We start from the raw sequence: 24,950 nt of genomic DNA, 5'->3' as shown, positions 1-24,950 counted from the left end.
AAAGACATCTAAAAATGACACAGATCGGTCTAAAAGGGTTAATTCTCCCATTCTCTCCCAAGAGTGGAAAAGATAGACTCATATATATGAAATCCAATAGATGCCAAAGGTGTTGTTTTGACAGAGAGAAATAAAGTGGAAAAAAAAGAAAAAAGAAAACACCCACTGATGTGGAATGATAAATGCATGGCAGAAGTGGAAATGTCTTCCATCTGATTTTATATGGAGCGCTCTGCCTGTCTTTCTTAATCCATTGAGACCGGGAACGCATCTGTGTCATTTTAAGATTTCTTTGGCTATTCAGAAAATAGCAGATATACAAGCTCATAGCGTGGCACCGAGCGCCGCGCTATGAGCTTGTAGATCTGCAATTTTTTCTAAATAGTGAAAATGTGTGCAAATCTTTGAATATATATATTTTTAAAGCGAACATTTCTAACTCTGTTGCAACTTCTGGGGGTCCCTGGAACAAAATATTTTGAGATGGGGGTCCACGGCCAAATGCATTTTTAAAAAAAAATTTAGGATTTAGAAGGCATTGGCAGAATCCCCAGAAGCAAAGATTTGAGTTACCAATGTTCGCTTTAAAAAGTATATATTCAAAGATTTGCACAAATGTTCACGATTTGTTTCCAAAAAACAGCGAAAGAAATCTAAAGTGACTCGGATGCGTTCCCGGTCTTAATGGGTTAATCTGACAGACTCGGTAACATATTCATTGACAGTGCGATGCGCGCTCCCTATAAAAAGGTGGCGCCCGCATATGCAAATAAAATCCTGTGTGCAACCCATTACGTTTCTACACAAACCGCAGAGTACCGTATATATACAGGATATTTGTACAGGTATTCATCACAGCGAGGCACCTACAGTATAGGGGGCGAGCCATCTAGAAGATTGTATGTCTGTGTGTCTGTGCGTGTCTATGTGTCTGCCTGTCTGTGGCTAACTTCGCAAACCATCGGACCGATCAGTGGCAAATGTGTTTTGATGCACACTGCCATATAGGCCAAGGAAGCACATCTGTATGTAAATATTTTCACGTTTTGTGGCAAGGCGACGTTGAAGATCCACGGGCAAGCCTCGACCACTATTAGACCCCGTCTTGCTTTTTCCATATTTCAGTTCACGGAGTTGAAACATAAATTGTACATGTGATATCATTAAAATGGTATCAACGCGCACATTTCTTGACCCTTACACATATTACCGTATGAGTGGTTCATTAGTGCAGTGGCCACTACGCATTAATCAGCACAATTTGGCCCCGGGCATAAACATACTTATCAACGACTGCACTGCTCTCTCTGGCTCACTCTTTACGTTTTACGTTTCTTTCCTTTGGACCTCCCACTGCATTCCACCCACTGCATCGCTATCTCTGTCTTTCTCGTTCGATACCTGTGCACACACACATACACACACACATCCCCCTCTCTCTCTATCTCTCTCTGCCATGGGGTGGTACTGTAGGTAAGGTCTGTTGCGGCTACTGATACAGAGAAGCAAGCATAGGAGGCCCCAGCTGACCTGGGCAATCCCATGCTATGAATCTTTTAACATACCTCCATCTCTCCGCTGCACCACACACACACACACACACACACACACACACACATGCGCACGTGCTCTCTCTCTCTCTCTCCCTCTCTCCTCCCACTGTTCAACCAGCCTCTTCTCCCATTCAACACAGAGCATCGGTACCCCATCCACATCCACACCAAGGCCCTGCTCTGCACCAGACATCTATTATTCAACACGGGATGTAAAAAACGTCAAAGCAAGAGACAGGGTGCGGTGGGCGGTGGGCAGGGGAGGGGGGGGGGGGCATTGCCGGGAGAAGGAACCAGAAAAAGAGAGAATTGGGGGTTAGGGTGTCTGAGGAAGAGAGAAATCAAAAAAGAAATGAAGAGGGGAGGTCAGAGAATAAGGGAATTGAGTGGAGTATCCCTTTAGTCCCCAATGCACCACTCGGTTTTTCCTTTTTAGAGCTGTAAGTTGGAAAATCATGTGCGGTGGACAGTGAGGGAGGAAAGTACAGTATGATCTTCTGATGAGCCACTGAGGGCAGAGCGTGGGAGAAGTGGGAGGGACCTAAAATAAGGCGCGAGATAAAGAAACGCGAGTCACACCCTGGCAGCTCCTCGTGCCCAGTGCCTAAACGCACTGGTGACAACGTACTCTATACTGTAATGGCCCACATTCAGATGCAAATGCCTTTCCTCTTAACCCATTCCATCCGGGAACGCATCCGTGTCATTTTAGATTTCTTTGGGCAATTCAAAAAAAGTTTCTGGGGAAAATAATTGTGAAAATGTGTGCAAATCTTTGAATATATATACACCTTTAACTAAAATCTTTGCTTCTGGGGGTCACTGAAACAAAATATTTTGAGATGGGGGTCCGCGACCAAATACATATCATTTTGGATGGTCCTTGACATGAAAAAGTTTGAGAACCACTGATATCTATAGCAACATAAGTTGTTTTAGTTTTTTTCCGCTTGGAAAAAAAAGGTTTTCACAGGTTTTCACAAGAAATAGCAGATATACAAGCTCGTAGCGTGGCACTCGGTGCCGCACTATGAGCTTGTATGGCTGTATTTGAATAGCCAAAGTATAAAATAATGGTTACAAAGATGCGTTCCCGTTTTTAATGGGTTAACCTCTATCCACTGTTGACACACAGCGTCAGTCCATCTGGCAGTAGCCTGGAGAGAAGGTGTGGCATTCAATTATCCCCTCTTTTTTTTTTACAGGACATGCGTGGTGACCTTGGCCGCCCCGGCTTAACTTTAAATGAATAACAGAGGGCGCTTTTATTGAAAGTGAAACAGTACAGCACATGACAGGCAATTACTCTTGGTGATGCCAGGCTGTCAGGGGGGTCACTCCCGCCACCATTGTTGTTGCGCTTGGCTCCTCCTGCCCGCCCGACTCTTGATAGACGTTTCTTTAGAGTTCGGCTCGGCCATCGCTGGCACTAGGTGGTTGTGCTCAGACAGAAACTCAATACGGGCCGCCACGGGTATGAAAGAGGACTGGGGGGAGTCAGGAGCATGGGACGCTGAGGGAACGACTCCTTTAGAAAACAAGGGACACCAAGCGAGAGAGAGAAAGGGAGAGACAAGAGACAGACGGAGAGTCCCTCATACTCGGTGAAGAATAGTTCTGGGATTGTTGTAGTGAAATGAACCTTGATGTATCTGTGTCTTTTAATTCCCATGTAATGTTAATATTAATGATTAATATAAAGTATGTCATTTTTTATATACATTTGTGGATTATGTTACACTCATACACTTTTACTCTTTTATTTTATGTAGTTAAAGAATAACGCATTTATACTGCAGCATTGGTGCAGTTGAGGAGTACAGAAATCTTGCTCTTAAAGAATACAATGACACTGCCTGAGCTGGCAATAGATTGCTAGCTAGACAGCTATTTATCCCAGACAATCAGATTTCTGAACAAACAAGCAAGGAAAGAAAAAAAGGTATGCTTGAGAAACGCCAATACCCACCCACCCACCCACCCACCCGTCTGTCTGTCTGGGGTCAGAGGCAGCCTGTGTGTTGCACAATGCCAAGGACACTGGCACATGTCACTTTACAGCTTTCCCATACCGTACATACATGTACCGGTATACAGATACTTATAACCTACTGTAGGAGTAAGAACGTTGCACAGCGCACATTCAGGCACCTTATGACCTAGCCCAATAGAGAAATTGTTTTTTTTTCTTGATGCTATTCTTTGATTCTACCTTTTTCCCCTTGCTGTTGTAATGTATGTTAATTCATTATTATTATTATCACTGCTACAATGTCTTAGGAACCAAATCAAAATGATCATACTTTTATGTACCCGTACACAAGACTGAAAGCTTGAACCCAATTGAACAAAATTGAGCGAGCCGTGCAGACATCCACTCGCAACATGAGAAAGAGAAGGAAGATCATTACTAAACTGAGGTCAAAGTTGATGGATGCTGAGGTGAAGCTTCAAAACAAAGCAACGGACGAGGCTTCAAAGCAAAAGCAAGGAGCCTTTTAAGGCACCAGTATGAAAGCCTGAAATTTTTCAGAGAGTTTGACTGAGAATATCGTCATTCATATGGATTACAGCGAGAAGTACAGCTGCAAGTTGCCTACAGCAAGGAAGTGAAAGACAGACACGTTGGTGGGGGGAATCCGCAAGAGACCTTGCACAATAGACTGAATTACTGTACTGGAGTGGAGGAAGACTGGAGACTGTCAGTGCCTGAAAGATGATACTGTTGAGACTTGTGGAGTGTGGACATGTGGAACCTGTGCTTAAAGGCCCTGGAAATCATTCCATTAAATATTCAGCACTCAACAAATTGGACAGACAACAGTGCAATGAACAACAATGCAAAACATAAAAGACTTTCAATTCATTTCAGATGGACCCACATCTCCGTATACCGGAACAAAACCGCATTGTGCACTGTGAAATCCTCACGGTTAATTTAACTCTGAGAGTTGACAAATGGAACCAAATGGACCCATTTGTACACTGTCAGAGTTACAAATGGATAAATTAACAATAATGATTTTACTGTGTACCTGGCCTCGACAGTGTCCTTCATGAAAAGGGTTTGAATGTGTGACATGGATTGCCACAGAATCTCAGTCAGCTCAGGCCTTGAATTGATCCCTCTATCATTAAAAACAGTGCCTTGGACCCTGAAGATACATCAGGTAGGTCTTCATTTAATTAATTCCCTGGGGGGGAGACTTGATTTCTAACCCTGCACTGGACTGTTTATGTCTAATATACTAATATATAATTGATGATGCCCGTCTCGGAGTTCAATGTCTGAGCTGAATCTTACCCCAAATTACTATTTATTTTCTGCTCATTAATAGCTGACATCAACACAGCCAGGGGTTATCCAGACCTGGGAAATGCACTGCTCTTGCATAACAGAACAAAAAGATTTCACAAGAACTGAGATTGACTAGGACCGATACGTCCCATAAGCCGGAAGGACACTGTTGTACCTTGGTCGTTAGTATTGGGAGTAGGGCTGTCACTGTGGCGATTAATTGTCACTCAAATAATTGCGATTAACAATTTCATTTATTGCCAAGTGTTGGCATTGAACATTGGAACATATGAAGCCTTTTAGGTTTCATAATCAAAAATTGCACAGATATGACAAATAACTGAAATAATAATATAATATAACTGAAAATACAAAGAAATGATCGACATAAAAAATGTATATACATGTAAAATAAAAGCAGAAATAGCAGATCTACAAGCTTGTAGATCTGCTATTTCTGCTTTTTTTAAATATTTGAAAATGTGTGAAAATCTTTCAACATGGAAACGATTATGCAAAAATTATTGCGATTATCTCAAATAATTGCGATTAGACGATTATGTAATAAATTGTAACAGTCCTAAGTGGTAGGCTTATCCCATAGCCTGGATGGACAACTGCGCTGTGATGATTAATTCTCGAATATTACATAATTATCATTGTAATTTGGGAATTGAGGTCCTTGGCCTGGGGGCAGAGTGAACGAGAAATATGACACTGATTGGCCAAGTATTGAGCGAGATTAGCTGTGGACACGGACAGCCACACAGACAGGGGGGCGAATCCATCAATCTCATGGTGATTAAATATGCGTATCATTACCGAAATAGTGGTACAAGACTATTTAATATTTTGAAAGAAATATTAAAATTTGTGGTGTGCAGAATCAATAAGCGGTCGTTTCAGTTTGACTGCTTTCTCTTTTTAGTCTGGTTCCAAGATGTAATGTAGAGATCATAGAGAATGTTGCTGTTGAGTGGAAACCTCCAAAATCGTTCCTTTTTTCTCATCACTGAACATTTTAAAATAGTGAAAATAGACATATTTTCACTACTTTTGAGCGGCACTTGTATGATGAAGTACGGCATTAATTTACCCCAAAAAAACTGAAAAAAGTGGAAATAGGGAGATTTCAAGATTTCTGTGTGACAGCAACGAAATGAGATTAAGAAATATAATAATTATTTCAACATTTCAAGTAACTGTATGGGGTTAATACATTTTCAAAAACAGAAAATGTTTGCAAATGGATCATATACAGTATTATTGTTGGAAATCTCTGCAAATGGCATGAGAACAACCCCATTTGAGTTTTGTAAAGCGTTATACGCACATTAGGGAGAAAGAAAGCCCCCGCCTTTTCATGGCGTACAAATGCATGCAGGCTTGGAGCACCAACAGTGGCGGCTCTTTTGAATTTTCCGTCAACAAAACCACATTCCTTTTCCCCAACTGGCACTGGGTTTTCTCATCTCTTCCATAAAGGCACCAGAAGAGAATCTGCAAAATGGGAAGAGCTCCCTTTTCCCCTAGGCTACTTTTCCCCTGAGCCCCAATTAAAACTGCCTTTGGCAAAGTGGCAGCTTTTCATCCCTCACTTTCCCAATGTTTTTTTCACCACGTCTCCTGACAAACAGCCGGGAAAGCAGTGGAGAAAGAAGGCTATTAGAAAATAAGAGCCTTATGATGGTGAGGGAGGGGTGAGGGGGGGGGGGGGGGGAGATAGGAGGCATGAGGGAAAGAGTGAGAAAGCTATTAGTCACGCATTAGTCCGAAATTACTGAATAATTTCAAATGTTAAAACTCTGCATCTGGCATTTAGAGTCATTATTATATGGGTTGTGTGAACTTACAGGGTTGATTGGACTACTTATTTTCAGAATGTAAAAAAGGCAAACTGGTTATGGAGCAGGTTACAACAGTGGCATCGCATTCAATAGAAAAGGCTATGAATGAGCTGCCGAAAAGGTGTTTCCAGTAGCGGCGTGATAAGTGGGTTATGGGTATGCATTAGTTGAAGCAGATATGATCACTCATCACTTGTTTCACTTCCTCATGTTTGACTTGACAGCTTGTCAGACTTTGAATGCAGGAAGGACTTTGAATGCAGGAAGGATTCCGATTCATATTAGCAGATTCTGTTAGTGTGACAAATTGTATGACATTCACTGCTTGACATATCAGCTTTTTTGTGCTTGAAGGTATCTGGTGTATATGTACAGTAGTGTGCGTGCCTGTGTGTGTGTGTGTGTGTGTGTGTGTGTGTGTGTGTGTGTGTGTGTGTGTGTGTGTGTGTGTGTGTGTGTGTGTGTGTGTGTGTGTGTGTGTGTGTGTGTGTGTGTGTTTTTCCAAGAATCCGGAGACAACGTTAATGTCATTCAATCTGTCATTTCACTCTGGAAAAAAAAATAGCTACTCATCATCATTTCTCCACTCACTGCTTCAGGTTTGTTGGTTGGAGACGCCAAATATATATATTTTTTTATGTGTTGTGTTTTTCTTGTGTTCTTCCCATTATATTGAAGACACTGACAGAAGATGGCTTTGGGTTCCTTAAAATAAGTTTCCAACAGGCCTATCCGATTCAATTACTGAGCACAAAGACCACATTAATGACTTTACTGCACTGTGGTCCCGCCAATAAGAAATATGACAAAGAAATATCACCCAGAAAACGGGTTAAGAAATCATTACAAGAAGGTATAACAAAGGAAGACGATTTGTAGTGATCCCTGAGTGGAAATGACTTCTCTGCATTGAGCCAGCATGTGGCTTGCTCAGGGTGAGCGCATAGAGGAGCAGTTGGGAGGTTATGAGTATTGCTTAGGGGAACTTAACCAGGTGACACCAAATCTGAAGGAGCCAAAGATTGAACCGGGGACCTTTTAGATTCCTGGACGGCCCGCGATGCGACCCGTTGTGAGCTTGTAGATCGGCTATTTTCAAATAGCCTAGGTATAAAATAGGGCTAAAGTGGTTAATGTATGTTTTATAATGTAATAATTTATATCTGCAAAGTAACAAGTAACTAAAGTTTTCAAATAATTGTAGTGGCGTAAAAGTACAATATTTGCTCTGAGAGTGGAGTAGAAGTAGAAGAATTGGAAATTGGAAATACTCAAGTAAAGTACAAATACCTCAACATTGTACTTAAGTACAGCACTTAAGTAAATGTACTTAGTTACTTTACACCACTGCTGGTTGATCATTTGCATGTCATTCAAAAGAAAAAGTTCTGTCAAAGTAGGCAGCTCTCCTTGAAATCATTAAGAAACAATGTGGCCCTGACTTTTGGCAACAGATCTAAGATCTCAACAGCAGTCGAAGGATGATGTTTTTTTGTTTTGTTTAATTTTTTCAGCTGAAGAAAGTTTTAACATTTCATATCAGGAAACAAATAATTAACCAGAGTAAAAATGACTTATTTAAAGAGCTTAGTTGGTATAACATCCAGTGTGAGGATTTTTAAAAATGATTATTCAATGATTTAATGTCCTAACAATATCCAAAAGTATTTCAGTTGTATTTTGATTCAAAGAATAAAAAGAGATGTTCACTTTGCAAGGGACATCCATGTCACAATCAAGGGGGTAGAATCTGATTTCTGATATGATCTTTAAAAGAAGATTCCTTATGAATATGCTGTCCCAAATTACAAAAAACTTTGGGAACTTTTGTGGTAAATTGTTCTTCGTACTGACAAAGAAGATGCCATTTTTGCTTTAACGCAAAACATATATCTTACCTTGAGCACACCAAATATGTAACAAGTTACTGCGCATTTCTACGGTAAACTATACCTGTTGCTCAGTAGTATCCCCAGACACAACTCCAGTCTGATCTGACCAGATCAGCCTGACTGCGCTGGCATCTTCCTGACTGGACACATTAGTATGAAATGGACAAAACATAGCAGACAGAACATTGCATAGTCAAGACACTTTGCTACTTTGATTATTGGCCAAAAACTGCATCACCTTTGATGTCAGGAAGAACCATGCTCACAATGACGGTCAGTTTCAAGCTAAATAATGGAGCACAGTGAAAGGTGTGAACGGTAAGAACAACGCCATGTTGAAAACATAGGATATTTATAGCAACACCTGCTTGTATCTTTAGAGTTCCTCCTCTGCAGAGCCGGGGACTATCTTCCAGAACATGTAAACACTGCCATCAGTTTGAGACCGACATATTAACAACATTGATCCACGGCTATTTCAGTCCCGGTGAGATAAGAGGTCCACCATTGCTCCACACAAATGAAATCAGGAGCCATATCTCACACTGGTACATGACATGTTATGAAATATAGAGGCAGCCATGCGAGGTGGGTAGATGTGGCACTGGTCCTCTTTGTGTGTGTGTGTGTGTGTGTGTGTGTGTGTGTGTGTGTGTGTGTGTGTGTGTGTGTGTGTGTGTGTGTGTGTGTGTGTGTGTGTGTGTGTGCGTTTTCAGGGATGTGACAGCAGGGATCAGATAGCACTGAATGCTTCCCAGACTGGATTTAGAGTCTGTCTGATATATGGGAGCAATGGGGAGATTGTCTCAGATATTTATTGACTGCAGTGCTGGTAGAAGCAGTGATGCTGCTAAAAGCAGCGCTGGAAACTTTTTGTCCTTTTGTTTTTCCCACAACTCCAAAACTTTTGTTGGATGGCTTTTCTTCCAACAGATCTTGATGAGACCATGAGCCACCACGCTTCATATGAGACAGCGCCCTTGTGATGGCAAAAAACACAGGGTTGCTTGGCTCGTGCACGGGGGAGCCTGTACTGGTGAAGTGTGCAATCTGATTCCTGCAATCAATTGACTTGACAAGCTCTAGAAGCTCACGACGCATCCCGATGCATCACAGTGTGAGCTTGTGGAGCAAATATTCTTAAAAAATTGACAAATATTTTTGAACCGCTCTAGCCTCTCTTATCAATACCACATGACATCTGTTACCAAATCAGCCTTCTTTCACTTCAAAAACATTTCCAGACTCCGGCCGTCACTCTCAGACTCTGTTGCTGAGACCCTCATCCACGCTCTGATCTCCTCCCGCCTGGATTACTGTAACTAGACCTCAAACCTAGGACCAGTGGTGGAGACAAGTAGTAAGTAAGTAAGTAAGTAAAAGTATCAATATTGCAATTTAAAAATACTCTGTTACAAGTAAAAGTCGTGTTCAAAATGTACTTGAGTAAAAGCACAAAAGTATTGGCATCAAAATGTACTTAACGTACCAAAAGTAAAAGTACTCATTAAACAGAATGTCCCGTTTTACAAGTGTTCACAAGGTATACAAATCTTTTGAAAATAGCAGATCTACAAGCTCACAACACGCTGCAAAGCGACGTGTTGTGAGCTTGTAGATCAGCTATTTTCAAATAGCGTGTATTGTAATGATAATAAAAATCATCAAAGTAAGTTTTCGAGTAATTGCAGTGGTGTAAAAAGTACAATATTTGACTCTGAGATGTAGTGTAGTAGTAGAAGTAAAAGTATTGAAAATTGAAAATACTCCAGTAAAGTAAAAAATCCTCAAATTTGTTCTTAAATACATTACTTAATGTAAATGTACTAAGTTACTTTCCACCACTGCCTAGGACTCACCTAACCCCTGCTCATTATGCTAGGGTGGGAAGGCTCAGGGTAGAGGACAGAGTACAACAACTTGCAATGGGCCTGGTCTACAACATACTCAAGGGACCAGTGTCCATGTACCTGTCAAACTACTTCACTAGAGTGAGAAACGACCACGGACACAACACCAGAGGGAGCTCCACTGATCTCGTTCCCCCCGGATTCGGCACAAACATGGGGATGAATTCATTCTACTATTATGCCACAAAAATGTGGAATGCCCTACCACCAGCCATCAAAAAGTGTGACTCCCTCCCTACCCTCCTTCAAAACCGCCATAAAAGAGCATCTGCAATTTGCAACTGGACCTAGAATTGTCTTCCAGCTTGCCAAAAGAAATAGCCCCCACAGTTTTTCTGTAAATGTACTTGGATTGCTCCTAGTATTGATGATTTCTTGTATAGATGTGTATGTCTTGGTTAATTGAACACATAGGACCACAATGGAAACAAGCCCTCAGGGCTTTTTGTGTTTCCTTTTAGCATTATTGTATAACTTCCCTCTGTACTTTTTGCAAACTGTTAAAGTTTGTTAAAGTGTGTGTGTGTGTGTGTGTGTGTGTGTGTGTGTGTGTGTGTGTGTGTGTGTGTGTGTGTGTGTGTGTGTGTGTGTGTGTGTGAGAGAGAGAGAGAGAGGGGGGAGGGAGGAAGAGATAGTGAGTGATTCAAAGAGAAACAGATTAGTGAATCGAACCAGTCAACACATTGTTCTTATGCTTGCTTTAATTGTCATAGTTTGAGGCATATATTTGAGTGCCTTTGTGGAACTCAGTAACTTATAAGCACAATTTGTTAGTTATTAAATGCATGTCTGTAGAAAATACAGTGTAAATGCAAACATTAATATCATTATAATATCCATCAAGATTTGTGTGGGTCTCATTTTCATATGAAATTACAGAACCCACATAAGAAAACAAAACATTCACAGTGATACAGTCTAGCTTAGTCTACTGATGCTGCCATCTTCTTTTGAAACGAGAATCTAATTCTCATATGAGATGGAAATATGCAATAATTTACCCTTTATACACAGTATAATGTGACTATGGCATTCAAATACAAAATGTATCCATTGCTGTTATTCAGTGGTATCCATGTTAGCATGATCCTTTCCTGAATCGGATTCTAATTATTACAATGTTAGTATTTAACACATTAGACAAAAGCTAAATTATGGAGGTTATCGATAAATAAATACATCCAATATCTCTTAGTTCTCTTAGCTCTGGTAAATGTTCAGCAGCATGTCACACAAACTGGCCTCATGTCCTCATATGATGCCTCTGGCAGCAGATAGGACGCTGATGTCAGACCAGCTGATTAGAAGTTGGTCTGTTCTCCAATGTTGACCTTGGTGTCCAGGTAGGTGATGATATTCTTCACCCAGCTCTCTGAAGGCCTGGCACACAGCTGTCGACCCTTCACTGTATTCAACCTGAGGTCAGGGTAAAGAAGCAGAAGAATCAGTATAATGTTGATGATGTATGATGTATGATGTTGACCAAATGGACCACACGTACACGCTCACATACGCACGCACACACACACACACACACACAAGTGTATACTTACAGCACACCAGGGTTGATGCACTGCTGGCTGGTCCGGACATAGCTAGTAAACCTCGCTTTCGGCAGCTCGCGGTTAGTGAAACCAAAGCAGCACTTCTTAGGTCCAGGACCACGCATACCTATAACCAAACAGCCAGTGGTTACCATCTCAACATCATACATTAGTGCCAGAAGCCCAAGTCATGCTCCATCGTTTGATAACATTTGGGCGAAGGCTTTACAATTCACATTCAAACTAAAGAACATTCAAGCGCACACACACACACACACACACACTCTCATACTGTATATGCCAGGGGTCGGCAATAGGCGGCCCGCGGGCCGAAATTGGCCCCCCAGAAATAATATCTGGCCCGTGAGATAATTTTGAGAATTAAAAAAAAAAAAAAAAAAATCTTTTTTTTTTTTTAGAAAAATCTTTTTTGATTTTTTTTGGGGGGGAGGGATTTTATTTTTATACAGTATCAGACCGATAGTCTCACATATAGGCCGCTATTATATCTATTATATCCAAATACAGAAAGATACAGTATGAATGATTTACTGAAAAGTGTTATAAAAAAAGTATTAAAAATTAATGTTAAAATAATTATAAATACTTATTTCATAGAACCTGAACCCACTTTTGAAATCATGCACTCATAAACACGATGCATTTTAAAGGATTTATAACATTTTATAGCTAGATTAGAGGAAAATGGAGAAGAAAAAAAAAAATCACCAGAAAAATCGCCTGTGCTGATATTTAAACCGGAAAAAATGTTGATTTATATTGGTCAAACAGAACCGAATTAGACCCAAATTAGACCCGAATTAGACCGAGTTAGACCCGAATTAGACCCGAAAAATTTTGCGCCCGCGCACATGTGCACGCACATGCACGCGCGCACAGCCCTGTTGAGCTTCCTGTTGAGCTTCCATCGCGGGGAGGCCCGGCCCGCGATGGAATGTCTGGGAGTGATATTGGCCCTAGGCTTATCTCAATTGCCTACCCCTGGTATATGCAGTATATATACACACACACTCACACACACATACACACACCTTTCTTAGTCCAATCCATCTTTCTCGCCCTCCCTCCACAACTCTGTCACACATATACTTAATTCTGTAAAAAGAAAAACAGGTTTTCTTACCTTCAGTCAGTGTTGAGAGAGCCAGCATCAGCACGAATACAGACAGAGCGAGACGCAAAGCAGCCATCCTGAACTTAGTATGTGTTCAATTGTCTTTACAGCGAGTGTGACTGGTTAGCTGTCAATGCTGTATGAACCCTTTCTCTCTGTTGTGTCAAGTTATGCTCAGTGTGGCATTATATACCCAAAGTTCATGGGGAAGACCCAGGACTTCCCCCATGTTTAGAGTTTCTCTAACCTTTGCATTTCTCGGGGGCTTACCACAAATAGTAGTGGGTTTTTATTTAACTTCCCTATAAACAATGGACTGGATTACTACACTTTATTGTTGCATAGCCGAGAATGAGGAAGTGATGCCACCAGATGGAACTTTTCCAGAGAATTGTGCGTGTGCGTGTGCGTGTGTGTGTTAGTGCTGTCCCCGACTCGGTATTTATCTAGTTGACTCAGAAGTTTAATGAGACGCTTGTTTACAAGTAAAAAGTTCGGAATTAAAAATGTACAAAAGTATTGGTATCAAAATGTACTTAAAGTACCAAAAGTATTAAGTACTCATTATGCAGAATGTCCCATTACACAAGTTTTCAAGTGTATAAAATTATTTTGAAAATAGCAGATCTACAAGCTTGTAGATCGGCTATTTTCAAATGGCCAAAATGTATATAGGGCTGAAGTGGTTGATGTATGTTTTGTGATAATTATCTAAATCTACAAAGTAACTAAAGCTGTCATATAATTGTAGTGGAGTAAAAAGTACAATATTTCCCTCTGAGATGCAGTGGAGTAGAAGTAAAAGAACTGAAAATCGGAAATACTTCAGAAAAGTAAAAATACCTCAAAATTGTACTTAACTACAGTACTTGAGTAAATGTAATTAATTACTTTACATAACTGCTTTACCGCAGCTACTTTAGCCAGCATGAGATAATTAACCACTCACCTAATTCTACAGAGGTTCAAAGAGTTAAACACAGTTCCAAACGGTGTACATTGTTTAATTCACAGGAGCATAGTTTTCATATCATAAATATGAGCTTTAGCCAATTTTGCGTGTAATCGACGTGCGTTCTTATTTACATCTGAACAGCGTCATAGTAGCTTAGCAGCAACAGAAATATTATTTCCTCTCAAAACGGTATTCTGATTAGTCAACTGGTTTTATTGTATTATTATTTTTTCTCCGGTTTCTACTTACAGGATGTAGATGGGCTAAATTAGAAGTACATGACACACCAGTGCTCCGCACCTACACTATTAACTGACGCTATACAAATAATTGACCAAAAAAAACACAGATGTCCCGAAACAAATAATTTCGTCGACTGAAGAGTCAATTTGTCGACTTTCAGGGGACAGGCCTAGTGTGTGTGTGTGTGTGTGTGTGTGTGTGTGTGTGTGTGTGTGTGTGTGTGTGTGTGTGTGTGTGTGTGTGTGTGTGTGTGTGTGTGTGTGTGTACGCTAACAAACATTATGACTTTGGCCAAAATTACATATTGATGAATTAATCAATACATAATGTGACTCAAACATTTTCATAAACGTGATTCAGACCAGTAATGAACTCCAATGCTCCATTATTGGAAGATGTGATGTGAATATAAAACCACAACAATCAAATATTGATTGTGACTGTGTGCTCCTCCAAATGTACTGTCTCCCTTTGAATCCTTCTTAACCCATTTAGACCCATCTAAATGGGTTAAACCACAGGCTATTTGAGAATAAATTAGGAGAGTTTTAGTGTGTTAGTGTTTTAGACAGTATAAGACACAGAGCACATCCACTACACAGCCAGCACCCAAAACAGGATTTACATCAATTCAGTGTACTAGAGGTTTGGGGCGCCGAGTGGCCCTCGCATCTAGAGAGCATATATGGCTGAGGGATTTTTTTGTGCTTGACGCCATGATGACACATTGAGGTTAGACAACACACTCCATATTTGGGGGTAGCTGCTTTGGGAATTCTTTAGTATATGGTTATGGCTGAGTCATGGTGACATGAGTGTGATGGCGTGGTCCAACCGCCCGCCTGTCCTCCCTTTAGACAATTTTAATATATAGGTCCCGCAGGGGTTAATAATTAGTCCCACAGGGGTTCTCAAACTTTTTTATACCACAAACCTTTTTTTTGGGCGACCCCACACTTTATTTACAGTGCAATTTGAAAGTGGAAATAAAGAAAAGCATATATTGCTGGCCTTAAATGAATGTTTATTCGAAAATTACAGCAGTGATTGCTGCTGATTTGTAGGCCTATCTGCAATGATCAATGAAATGAATGAATAATATTGTAGCGATCGCGACTCGCCCCCACGTGAGTGTTCTTGATGCAGCCGAGTCTGCTTTTGACTGAGCTGAGCTGGAGAACAGGGTTCGATTCCAGCTTGGGGCACTAAAACACTACAATATCAATAAAAGCAGCAGAGGGGGTTCTATAGGCTACACACACATGTAAACCGAAGCATATTTAGGCAGAAGATGTTGCTAGAACCACCGGAGTTTCTGAATCCAGCGTGTCAACAGCTGCCTGTTGCTGGTCGGGTTGTCTGCCCGCTCGGTAATGTTACAGCGCGATCGCGATCCTAAATAGTTTTTTTTTTTTACTCAAATGCTGATTTGACTGAATGCTGAACAAGCTCATAGCGTGGCGAGTGCCGCGCTATGAGCTCGTATATTTGCTATATTTGAATGGCCAAAGTACAAAATACGGTTAAAGTGGTTAAAATGATTGTGACGCTATATTAACACATTTTGCTGGGGACCCCCTGGTACCCCCCAAGGACCCCTGGGGGTCCCCGGACCCCACTTTGAGAACCAATGCCCTAATACACCTCTTGGCTTTATTTTTTTTTACTTTTATTCAGATTCACTTTATTGTCACTTAGAGGCACTGTTTATGTACATACATGTGAATAACTTACGCTCGGAGGCTCCAACACAATCAAAACATAAAAACATGATAAAACAACCTTAAAACACTCAATAAACACAGGGCAAGAATATCAGTCAAACACAGTGCATAGTGTAGAGTACAAAGAGTTATTGCACAGTCACTTTTCACTGTCATTTAAAGGGGAATACCACTAATTTTCAACATTGAACTATGTCTTCAATACAGCTTAGAGCTGTTTTGTGGAAATAAGAAAAAAGTACCCCCCCCCCCCTTCTATGTTACCTAGAACTGGATAATTGATTGAGGTCATGTGATCTTATTTCCACACAACAGCTCTAAAGACCTCTACACACTGTACGATATTTGAAATGGTCGACGAGTGAACAGATCGTTAAGCATTTCACATTGCACAAGTTTCTCTCTTGAAATCGGGCTAAATATATCGTTGTGATTCTCGCACGATTGATTGTTCGGCGACAGGGGTTCACTGATTACAAGATATTTCACCACGATGTGATCCCGACCCGACCCAATACATACATTTGTTTTTATTCCAAACATCTCACGAAAACGTGAAAGGCTCCCGTGATATATGTGCGAGACCGAGACAGGACGCTAATGATTGACATTAAATAATTCTCAATTTCTCTGCATTTCTCTCTCTCCCTCTCTGAAACAAACGTTTCAAAAGTCAACCAGAGTCCAATTCAGATCAGAAGCAGTGTTGCCGTGTCCGCTTATTATAAGCGAGTTGCTTGTAAAAATATTGGTGGTTGCGTTTCTTTTTAGCTTAATTCCAAAGTGTAGTTGCTTATTTGGCTTTATTTCTTAATGTTGCTTTTTTTCTTTGAAAATAGTTGCGACGCGTTGTGAGCCTGTAGATCGGCTATTTTATTTGTATATAGGTTTAAAGTGCTCATGCAGCCTATAGTCGCTTTTGTTGGGCTTGTTTTCATAGACCTGGTTGCTTATTTCTCGCGCAAAACCTGGCAATACTGTTCAGAGATACGTGCGTCACACACACACACACACACACACACACACAGCTCTCTCTCCCCCTCTGTTTGCAAGCCCTATTCCTCTCTAATAATAAACAGCCCCATCGTCGAGCAGGCTCGCTCACTCTATCAATCTGTTTAGCATGTTTAACTAATACAGGGCTGGACTGTCTGTACGGTAATATTGCGGTTCTATGCGGGAGGACTAGCCACGGTGCGTCTCTGTTGTATTAGACTCAACAGTGAATCATGCTGATAATAAAATAGTTTTCCCACCAGCTACCTCGCTGGCTGGTACTGAGCTCTGATTGGCTGTAGCACGGCTCTCATCGGGTCCGACAAACCCAAATATCCAACATGCTAGAAAAGTTAAAATTATCGGGAACCGCTCGCCGAGTGCAATTTATCGGGGTGTTTCTTCTCGGAGTACCTTACACACTGCGCGATCAACACCTCGCCGAGGAACGCCCGATCTGGACAGAGATCGGTGGTTTTGTCGGCGATCACCAAAAAATATCCCCGAGAGCCAAATCGGGTCAAATATCGTACAGTGTGTAGAGGTCTTTAGGTGTATTAAAGACATGTTGAAAATGAATGGTATTTCCCTTTAACCCATTCAATCCAGCAACGCATCTGTGTCATTTTAGATTTGAGCGATCCATGATTTTATACTTTGCTTCCTTGTAGATCTATTTTCTTTAATCGTGAATATATATATTTTTTTGTGAATATACATATATTTTTAAAGCGAATATTTGTAGCTCAAATCTTTGCTTCCCTGGAACTAAGTATTTAGAGATAGGGGGTCCGCAGCCAAATACATATAATTTTGGGGGTCCTTCACATGAAAAGTTTGAGAACCACTAATATTATAGCAATATACGTTTTTCAGAAAACTGTTAGGATTTAGAAGACATTTGTAGATGCGTTCCCAGATTCAATGGGTTAAAAGCCTGTGGGAAAAAGTGTTCCTCAGCATGCTAGTGCGTGCTGAAAGGATCTAGCATCCCTTCACCCTTTGGACTTTAGAGGTCATCAGTTTTAATAGACAAATAATTGGCACAGAACTACCGCAACTTACCACTCGCTGCAAAAGGCAAGCCCAAAACATGGACACTAGTTGAATAAAATTGTATTTTGTGTGCTGTATAATATATATTATGTAAGAGTGCATTTTCATTAGCCTATAATACATGTGAAAATAAAGTTGAACTTGAAAATAAATTCTGTAAAAAATATAATCAGTTACTGTATATTGGGTATGCTGTATAATGTTTACGTAAAAGTGCATTTTCATTAGCCTATAATACACGCGACAATAAAGTTGAACTTGAAGATGAATTCCGTTGTTAAAAGTATGATCATGTACTGTATATTGTGTAGGCTGTATAATGTAAGAGTGCATTTTCATTAGCCTATAATACATGTGACAATAAAGTTGAACTTGAAAATAAATTCTGTTAAAAGGTTAAAGGTAGCTTCTTCCAGCTTAGAGCTATTAATAAAGTCTAGTCATTCCTCTGATCTCACGACCTGTTCGTTGCGCCACAGGATTGTAGAGTAGGCAACAAATAGCCTAATGAGAAACTTGGCGGGGCTTAAGTCAGGACATCACACACAAAGTCTAGAGGCAATCTCCTCCAGATCTGCCCACGTTCTTGTTCGTCTCGCGCCCCACCCCCCCCCCCGCCCCGCCACAACCCACAGAGGAAATTGGCTCCAACACTGCTGCACCTTGCGCGTTATTTATCATCAAAGGCAAAATGCGCTCAGCCAGCCTCGTGTGCGGAAACACACACTGTACGCCTCGCTCATGCATTTTGCATGAAGACTAGCTGATCTGATACTTCAACCTCTCGTCACCCTCTCATTTCCTCCCCGGCCACTCCCATTACCGCTACCAACAGGCGACTCTGTCATACAGCTTGACAGTGGCGGGTGCTCTGTCTGTGCGCCAGCACCAGTAAATGGTTGGAATACTAAATAGATTTATAGGCTGCTTCTATACGGCCACTGCACTGGCAGCAGGGTTGAATTATACACGCATGTTGTTGATATCAGTATGACGTGCAGAGAGTGAGAGAGAGAAACAGACGGAATTATAGGTCTCAGTTTGCAGTTTAGAATGAGCTGCCAATTACTTAATCCTGTCCTTGTCCCCTGTCTCTCCGTTGTCGCCTGACAAGTTTGCTTGTTGAATTTGGATGCACATATTATGGCGTGTCACCTTCCACATTGTCACTTGCTCTTTTCTGATTGCAATCCGCACTACCATCTTACTGGTAAACATTGCTGCATTCTCTATTGGCAATCAGCAAAATGTCACCATTGTCTCTAGCCTTTTCCTCATGAACCTAGCAAAACATAAAGGCATACAAACAAAAACACAAGTCAACAGAATAGGGGAAAAAACGGAGGGAAAGTATTCAGACATGTTTGCACATGCACCATTGCACAGCTGGGGTGCATGAAAGAGAAAATAAAGCCCCCCGATCCTCATTATTGCACAGTGCAGAGCCTTGGAAGTGTGCCCTGGGAATATGGGAGACATTATTTAAGGATTGGCTATTTTTGTTAATTCTTTTAATTTGACGAGCTGGAAATCGTTAATGTGTGAAAGGAGTTGTGCTTTGTGGCTGACGCCGTTTATGGTGTCACACCAAATATAACATTTTTTATGGACCCCGCAGGAAGGTTAGCGGTCACCAAGTTTGTTGGCTAATGTGATCCATTAAATTTAATAAACAATTAAACAATACATGAGGGCCAAATATGTGTGAACAGATGATGCACTAAATGCTGTTTTAATGTATCCATTTGTAACTCTGTGACATTTGTACACTCTCAGAGTTAAATGGACACTGCAGGATCAACAGACAATCAAACAAGTGCTGCTCTGCAACACCTACAAGAGAATGCTCATGATCCCAAAAAGATTATTTAAATCAACAATGAATAATACGGATAATTAACATCATGAATATCCTCAAGGAGACAATCAGCTTTTACATGCCCATTTATACACCTGTTTGAAGGAGGTTGTTCTCTGTGTGTGTGTGTGTGTGTGTGTGTGTGTGTGTGTGTGTGTGTGTGTGTGTGTGTGTGTGTGTGTGTGTGTGTGTGTGTGTGTGTTCGCTGGTTTATTTATTTTATTTGTTTAAGGTCAAGTCCATGTACTCACTGTCCTTTTGTTATCCTCCAGCGGCAAAAGAACAAGCGATAGTTGCTAATTACGTGTGTGTGTGTGTGTGTGTGTGTGTGTGTGTGTGTGTGTGTGTGTGTGTGTGTGTGTGTGTGTGTGTGTGTGTGTGTGTGTGTGTGTGTGTGTACACATGCACACATCCACGAGACCATACTGTGTTTTGTTTCCGAAGCTAATTAAAGCTCATTATTGCACAGTACACAGCCTTGGAAGTGTGCCCTGGGAATATGGGATACGTTATTTAAAGACTGGCTGCCTAGTTGTGTTAATTTATAAATATGACACTATTATATCTTGAAAAGAACATATTAGATCCATGACATTTTTCATGGGGAACCGAGGTTGCCCAAATAGGCTCTGTGCATAACTAGTTACGCTAATTCCCACAGGTGGCATACCCGCTTCTGTTTCCGGTTCAGTTGTCCGCTTCGCTTGATTGGCGTAGCAGATTTAATTAACCACTTGAAATCTGGCATCGCTAATATCCCTATTCTGGGGCAAACATTTGTCAAAAATAGCCGATCTACTAGCTCACAACATGTCACAATGTGCCTTGTTGTGAGCTTGCAAATCGGCTATTTTGGGCAAAGAGAGAGGTAGAGGAAAATAATAGACATAGTACAGGGTGACGTCGGTAAACTAGTCAACATAGGGTTTAAGTCAGGGGTATTCAACTAGATTAGGCAGGGGGCCACAGTTGTAAAATTACTTGAAGTCGAGGGCCACAAGAACATGTTCTTGGTTAACCGTATGGCCGTTTGTTGTGTGCTATAGGACACAACAATGGTCATATTATGTCCATTAAGGTAACTTATTAGTGCCTGCTTAATACTGCATTCATGCCTTTTGATGTTTGATAATTTCTGTGCCAGTTCTATATAGTGCACTGACTTGGATTTTGATATTAAGAAAAGAGGCAGACGATATTTCAGTGTATTCTATGCACATCACGGGTCCCTAGCATGGAAGCATCTTTGTGAGAAGAGTGGTATAGGCAGGCTGGCACGGTGAAGTGTTTACATGTTCGTATAAATGCTTTTGAGCACCCGGCTGATAAGAGCACAAGCTCTTATGATGTGTTTCAAGAACCATCAGTTGAGAATGACCCATAAAAATGGGTCAGCCCATTACGCTATTGAGGATGAATGAAACATACTGTGTAAAATCTGCAAGTGGATGAAGGTGTAGAAGATGGAAGATGGACAAAATCCACTCAAAACCAGCTAATGGATGTAGAAGGAGAATTCTTTCTTTTGTGTAATGAACAGCCACTCAAAACTCAGAATAGCTACAAATGGATGGCAGATGATGGATGAAATGCACTCAATGCCACTGAAATGTAGCTGAACTACTTGAAAGTAGTGAGAAGTAGAGAACATTTCTAACTTTTGAACTTTTAAATGCATCTTAACTTTTCATAATGATGTAAGCTACTTTAACCCAAGTGATTTTCTTATGGGTGACTTTAATGTTTACTATCTTTCAAGTAATCTGTACCTTTACTCAAGTATGGCTTTCAAGTACTTTATACGCCACTATTAATTTCTTCATGTGTAAACGTGTAAGGCAGAATTGGGCAGAAATCATGAAGCAGTTACACTTTGTAACATGGCTGCTTGACAGCTACCCCACCAATAAATCCTCCTATAATTTGACAAACCTCTGTGGCCGTCGTGAGAGCAAAGATGTGTGCCCGGTTCTCCTCAGTGGCTGGGGGGGGCGGCGCGACAGGACGCGCAATAACCCCACGTTTGCAACTACTATCGCCTGCGCACTTCACCGGGTATGGTCTAGTATATATAATAATAGCATAATAAATAAACCCTTTAACCAACCAGTGCATTTTGATAACGGTTTGCGGTTAAACGTTTAACTATGAACATTTTGTTCATTTTTGCTGTCAGTCTTGTGGCCCCCAACTTCAAGTAATTTTATAACTGTAGCCCACTCCCTGATCTAGACATTCTACGACAACACGCAGCACGATCTACAGTAGTACATTAGGATACTCACCAAAGATTACATGCACCCACATTTGGGTTATTTTATGTACTGCAGTACTGGTGGTGGATGTTAATTTAGGACCCTGAGTGAGTCACAAACATTCCTCCATTCTAAACAGTAGCCAAAATTGTATTTTTATTGGTTAATGGTTGCTTAACCATTAACAAGCTTCATTTAATGTTTATGAAAAACATTCAAAATGGTCATTCTGTACAACCAACCGCATATGACACCTTTATGCGATTCCACCTGTGCGGCAGGTGGAATCAAGCAAATCTATGGGAAACTGATAGGGATGTACCGAATGGGAAATTCTTGGCCGAAACCGAATGCCGAAAATAGAAAACAGTTGGCCGAAAACCGAATACCGAAAGACCGAATATGATAAATCCTACTATCCTACTATAATTCTAGTAACCTCTGTAGTGGTGGTGAGTACGTGAGTGAAGACACCCGGTTCTCCTCACTGGCTGGACCAATTGCTCTGATTTTGCACACAGCCATTAACCATTACCATCTGAACGCAACTGTGAAGCCCGTTTTTCAATTTCATCAAATCTCAGCTTCTTATTAGCGTTTTTCTGTCAAACACTGTCGCCATGGTTACGGGCCTGCCCAGCTATGGGACGAACTGCCTCCCGGGTTGCCAGATCATGTGCGCATATCCCCCCACGGATGCGCTGCGCCGACGGGTATGGTCTAGTATATATAATTAATGTATATGTTTACCAATGTTGATCAGCTACCTGATTATGGCAAAATACATGATTATGGCAAAACTTAACTTAAATAATAATCACTATTGTGGGTCCATAAAACATTTATTAAGCACTTTTGAATGCATACATTAATTCCAGACTGACTGCTGAAAGATTGTAAAATGTAAACATCTTGCTACCATAATTGACGGCCACAGTCATGGAGTGTACACGAGTGTATCGCCTCAATGGCCAAGCAGACACATGGCCCAACTAACTCCACATTTTCCCCCAAAATTCCTCAATATTCTGCCTGTCAAACCAGCTGCTTCGCATCCCATCACTGTACTTGCAGGATGTACAATTAATATCAAACGCATTATGCTCCAATACTTATGCAAATCACTTCGCCACCTCAAAATTCACGTCCGGGTGTTTCTTTTCACCAGCCAATCTTAAGTGACCACCCTTTCACGTTGCCACGTCCGTTGCCACGTCGCGCTGACGTACGCTAAACAAGCGCTGCCGTGCGCACTATGCGAACGAGCCCAAAGGCGCGCAAAAATAAGCCGACCATTGCTTAGACACAAAGTCAGACCTGGCAACGCAGCCTACGCCATTCATGTGTGAGAGATCTACAAGCTATGGGGTAGAGACGCCGTGTGCCATGCACCGTATCTTAGCAACAACGAAAGCGCTCACTCTCATTGGTCCTGTCACGCTAAGAGCAGTTTCCAGACAATGGCATCGCAGAGAGCTTGCTGTAGTGTTTACATATATCTATGGCTGTAGCCATCAGTCAGTCGCAGCGACGACGGACAGGGCGCTGTGATAGTTGCCATGTAGCTAACGCTAACGTGGTTGTCATACCTGCAGCGGCTGTGCAATCACTTTGTCAACAATATATTATAATCATATGATATAATTAATCATCAGAACTTATTAATACTCATAATAAAATAACAATATTAAATAACAATATATTGCCCATTTCCCCCCAGCCATTTCGCCATTTAGATATATATATATATATAGATAGATAGATAGATAGATAGATAGATAGATAGATAGATAGATAGATAGATAGATAGATAGATAGATAGATAGATAGATAGATAGATAGATAGATAGATAGATAGATAGATAGATAGATAGATAGATAGATAGATAGATAGATAGATAGGTAGATAGATAGATAGATAGATAGATAGATAGAGAGATAGAGACAGACAGACAGACAGACAGACAGACAGACAGACAGACAGACAGACAGACAGACAGACAGACAGACAGATAGATAGATAGATATCCAGTAAAGTGCAGTACTTGAGCACATGTAGTTATTTACTCACCTCTGTAATTTAATTCATGACTCCCAGGATCCATTCTCTTTTGGACTCCTCTTAGGACATGCTTATGTCTCCTACAGACTACGCTAGGCTACTTTACAGGTCACACTTGGACCATTGATAGGCAGGAGTAGGCAGCTTTAGCTTTGTAAAAGGTGTGAATGGGCCAGCCAATGTATCACTTCAGTAACGTCACTGGCGGCCGGCGGCTGTGTCTATTGTTGTCGGAGCAGAATTCATTTTCCTGGCAAATCTTCACTGACCGGGCCATGGCCCCACTAGCCCTCATGACGCTACGCCAGTGATCGGCGCTGCCAAGTGGTCTCTACGTGGGCGTGGGCGCTACGTGGGCGTGGACGCTACGTGGGCGTGGGCGCTAGATGTGAGGCCGGCACAGCCGGCCGAACTTCTAGTTTATATAATTATATAATTGTTTAGAACAGTAGAGAGATTCATAGGATTTAAAAGTAAATGGTGTAAAGCAGCTCCAATATGGAATAACAACCACATTTTGTCTGGGGGGAGACCACTTGTTAACAGAAATTGGGAGGAGAAGGGTATTAGGACCCTCCAAGATATTAATGGTTCGGTTAACATTCTAGATTTTCAGGATATA

General features: G+C 41.1%; 2 protein-coding genes across 2 annotated transcripts in view; both read right to left on the bottom strand.

Moving 5' to 3' along the window:
• The window catches only part of trappc3 (trafficking protein particle complex subunit 3), a 787,905-nt gene that overhangs the window by 512,940 nt on the left and 250,015 nt on the right, over positions 1-24,950 (bottom strand). The window lies entirely within an intron of this gene.
• On the bottom strand, positions 11,206-13,322 carry LOC311062476 (C-C motif chemokine 3-like). Its single transcript, XM_084081534.1, has 3 exons — positions 13,189-13,322; positions 12,054-12,171; positions 11,206-11,916 (listed from the first exon to the last, which is right to left on the bottom strand). The coding sequence occupies exons 1-3, from the start codon at positions 13,253-13,255 to the stop codon at positions 11,802-11,804; spliced, it is 300 nt and encodes a 99-aa protein (XP_083937660.1). The 5' UTR covers positions 13,256-13,322; the 3' UTR covers positions 11,206-11,801.

Source organism: Gymnoscopelus microlampas, assembly GCF_963454915.1.
Source record: "Gymnoscopelus microlampas genome assembly, chromosome: 15".
NCBI lineage: Eukaryota > Metazoa > Chordata > Actinopteri > Myctophiformes > Myctophidae > Gymnoscopelus > Gymnoscopelus microlampas.
The sequence above is the reverse complement of the archived record's forward strand: the minus strand, read 5'-3'. Positions and strand labels throughout refer to the sequence as shown.

Excerpts from the sequence above, each read along its gene's own strand:
- LOC311062476 (XM_084081534.1), bottom strand. The coding sequence starts at position 13,255 with ATGGCTGCTTTGCGTCTCGCTCTGTCTGTATTCGTGCTGATGCTGGCT. Across the intron at positions 12,172-13,188 it reads TCTCTCAACACTGACTGAAG|GTATGCGTGGTCCTGGACCT; the intron begins GTAAGAAAACCT and ends GTTTGGTTATAG. Across the intron at positions 11,917-12,053 it reads TGCATCAACCCTGGTGTGCT|GTTGAATACAGTGAAGGGTC; the intron begins GTAAGTATACAC and ends CCCTGACCTCAG.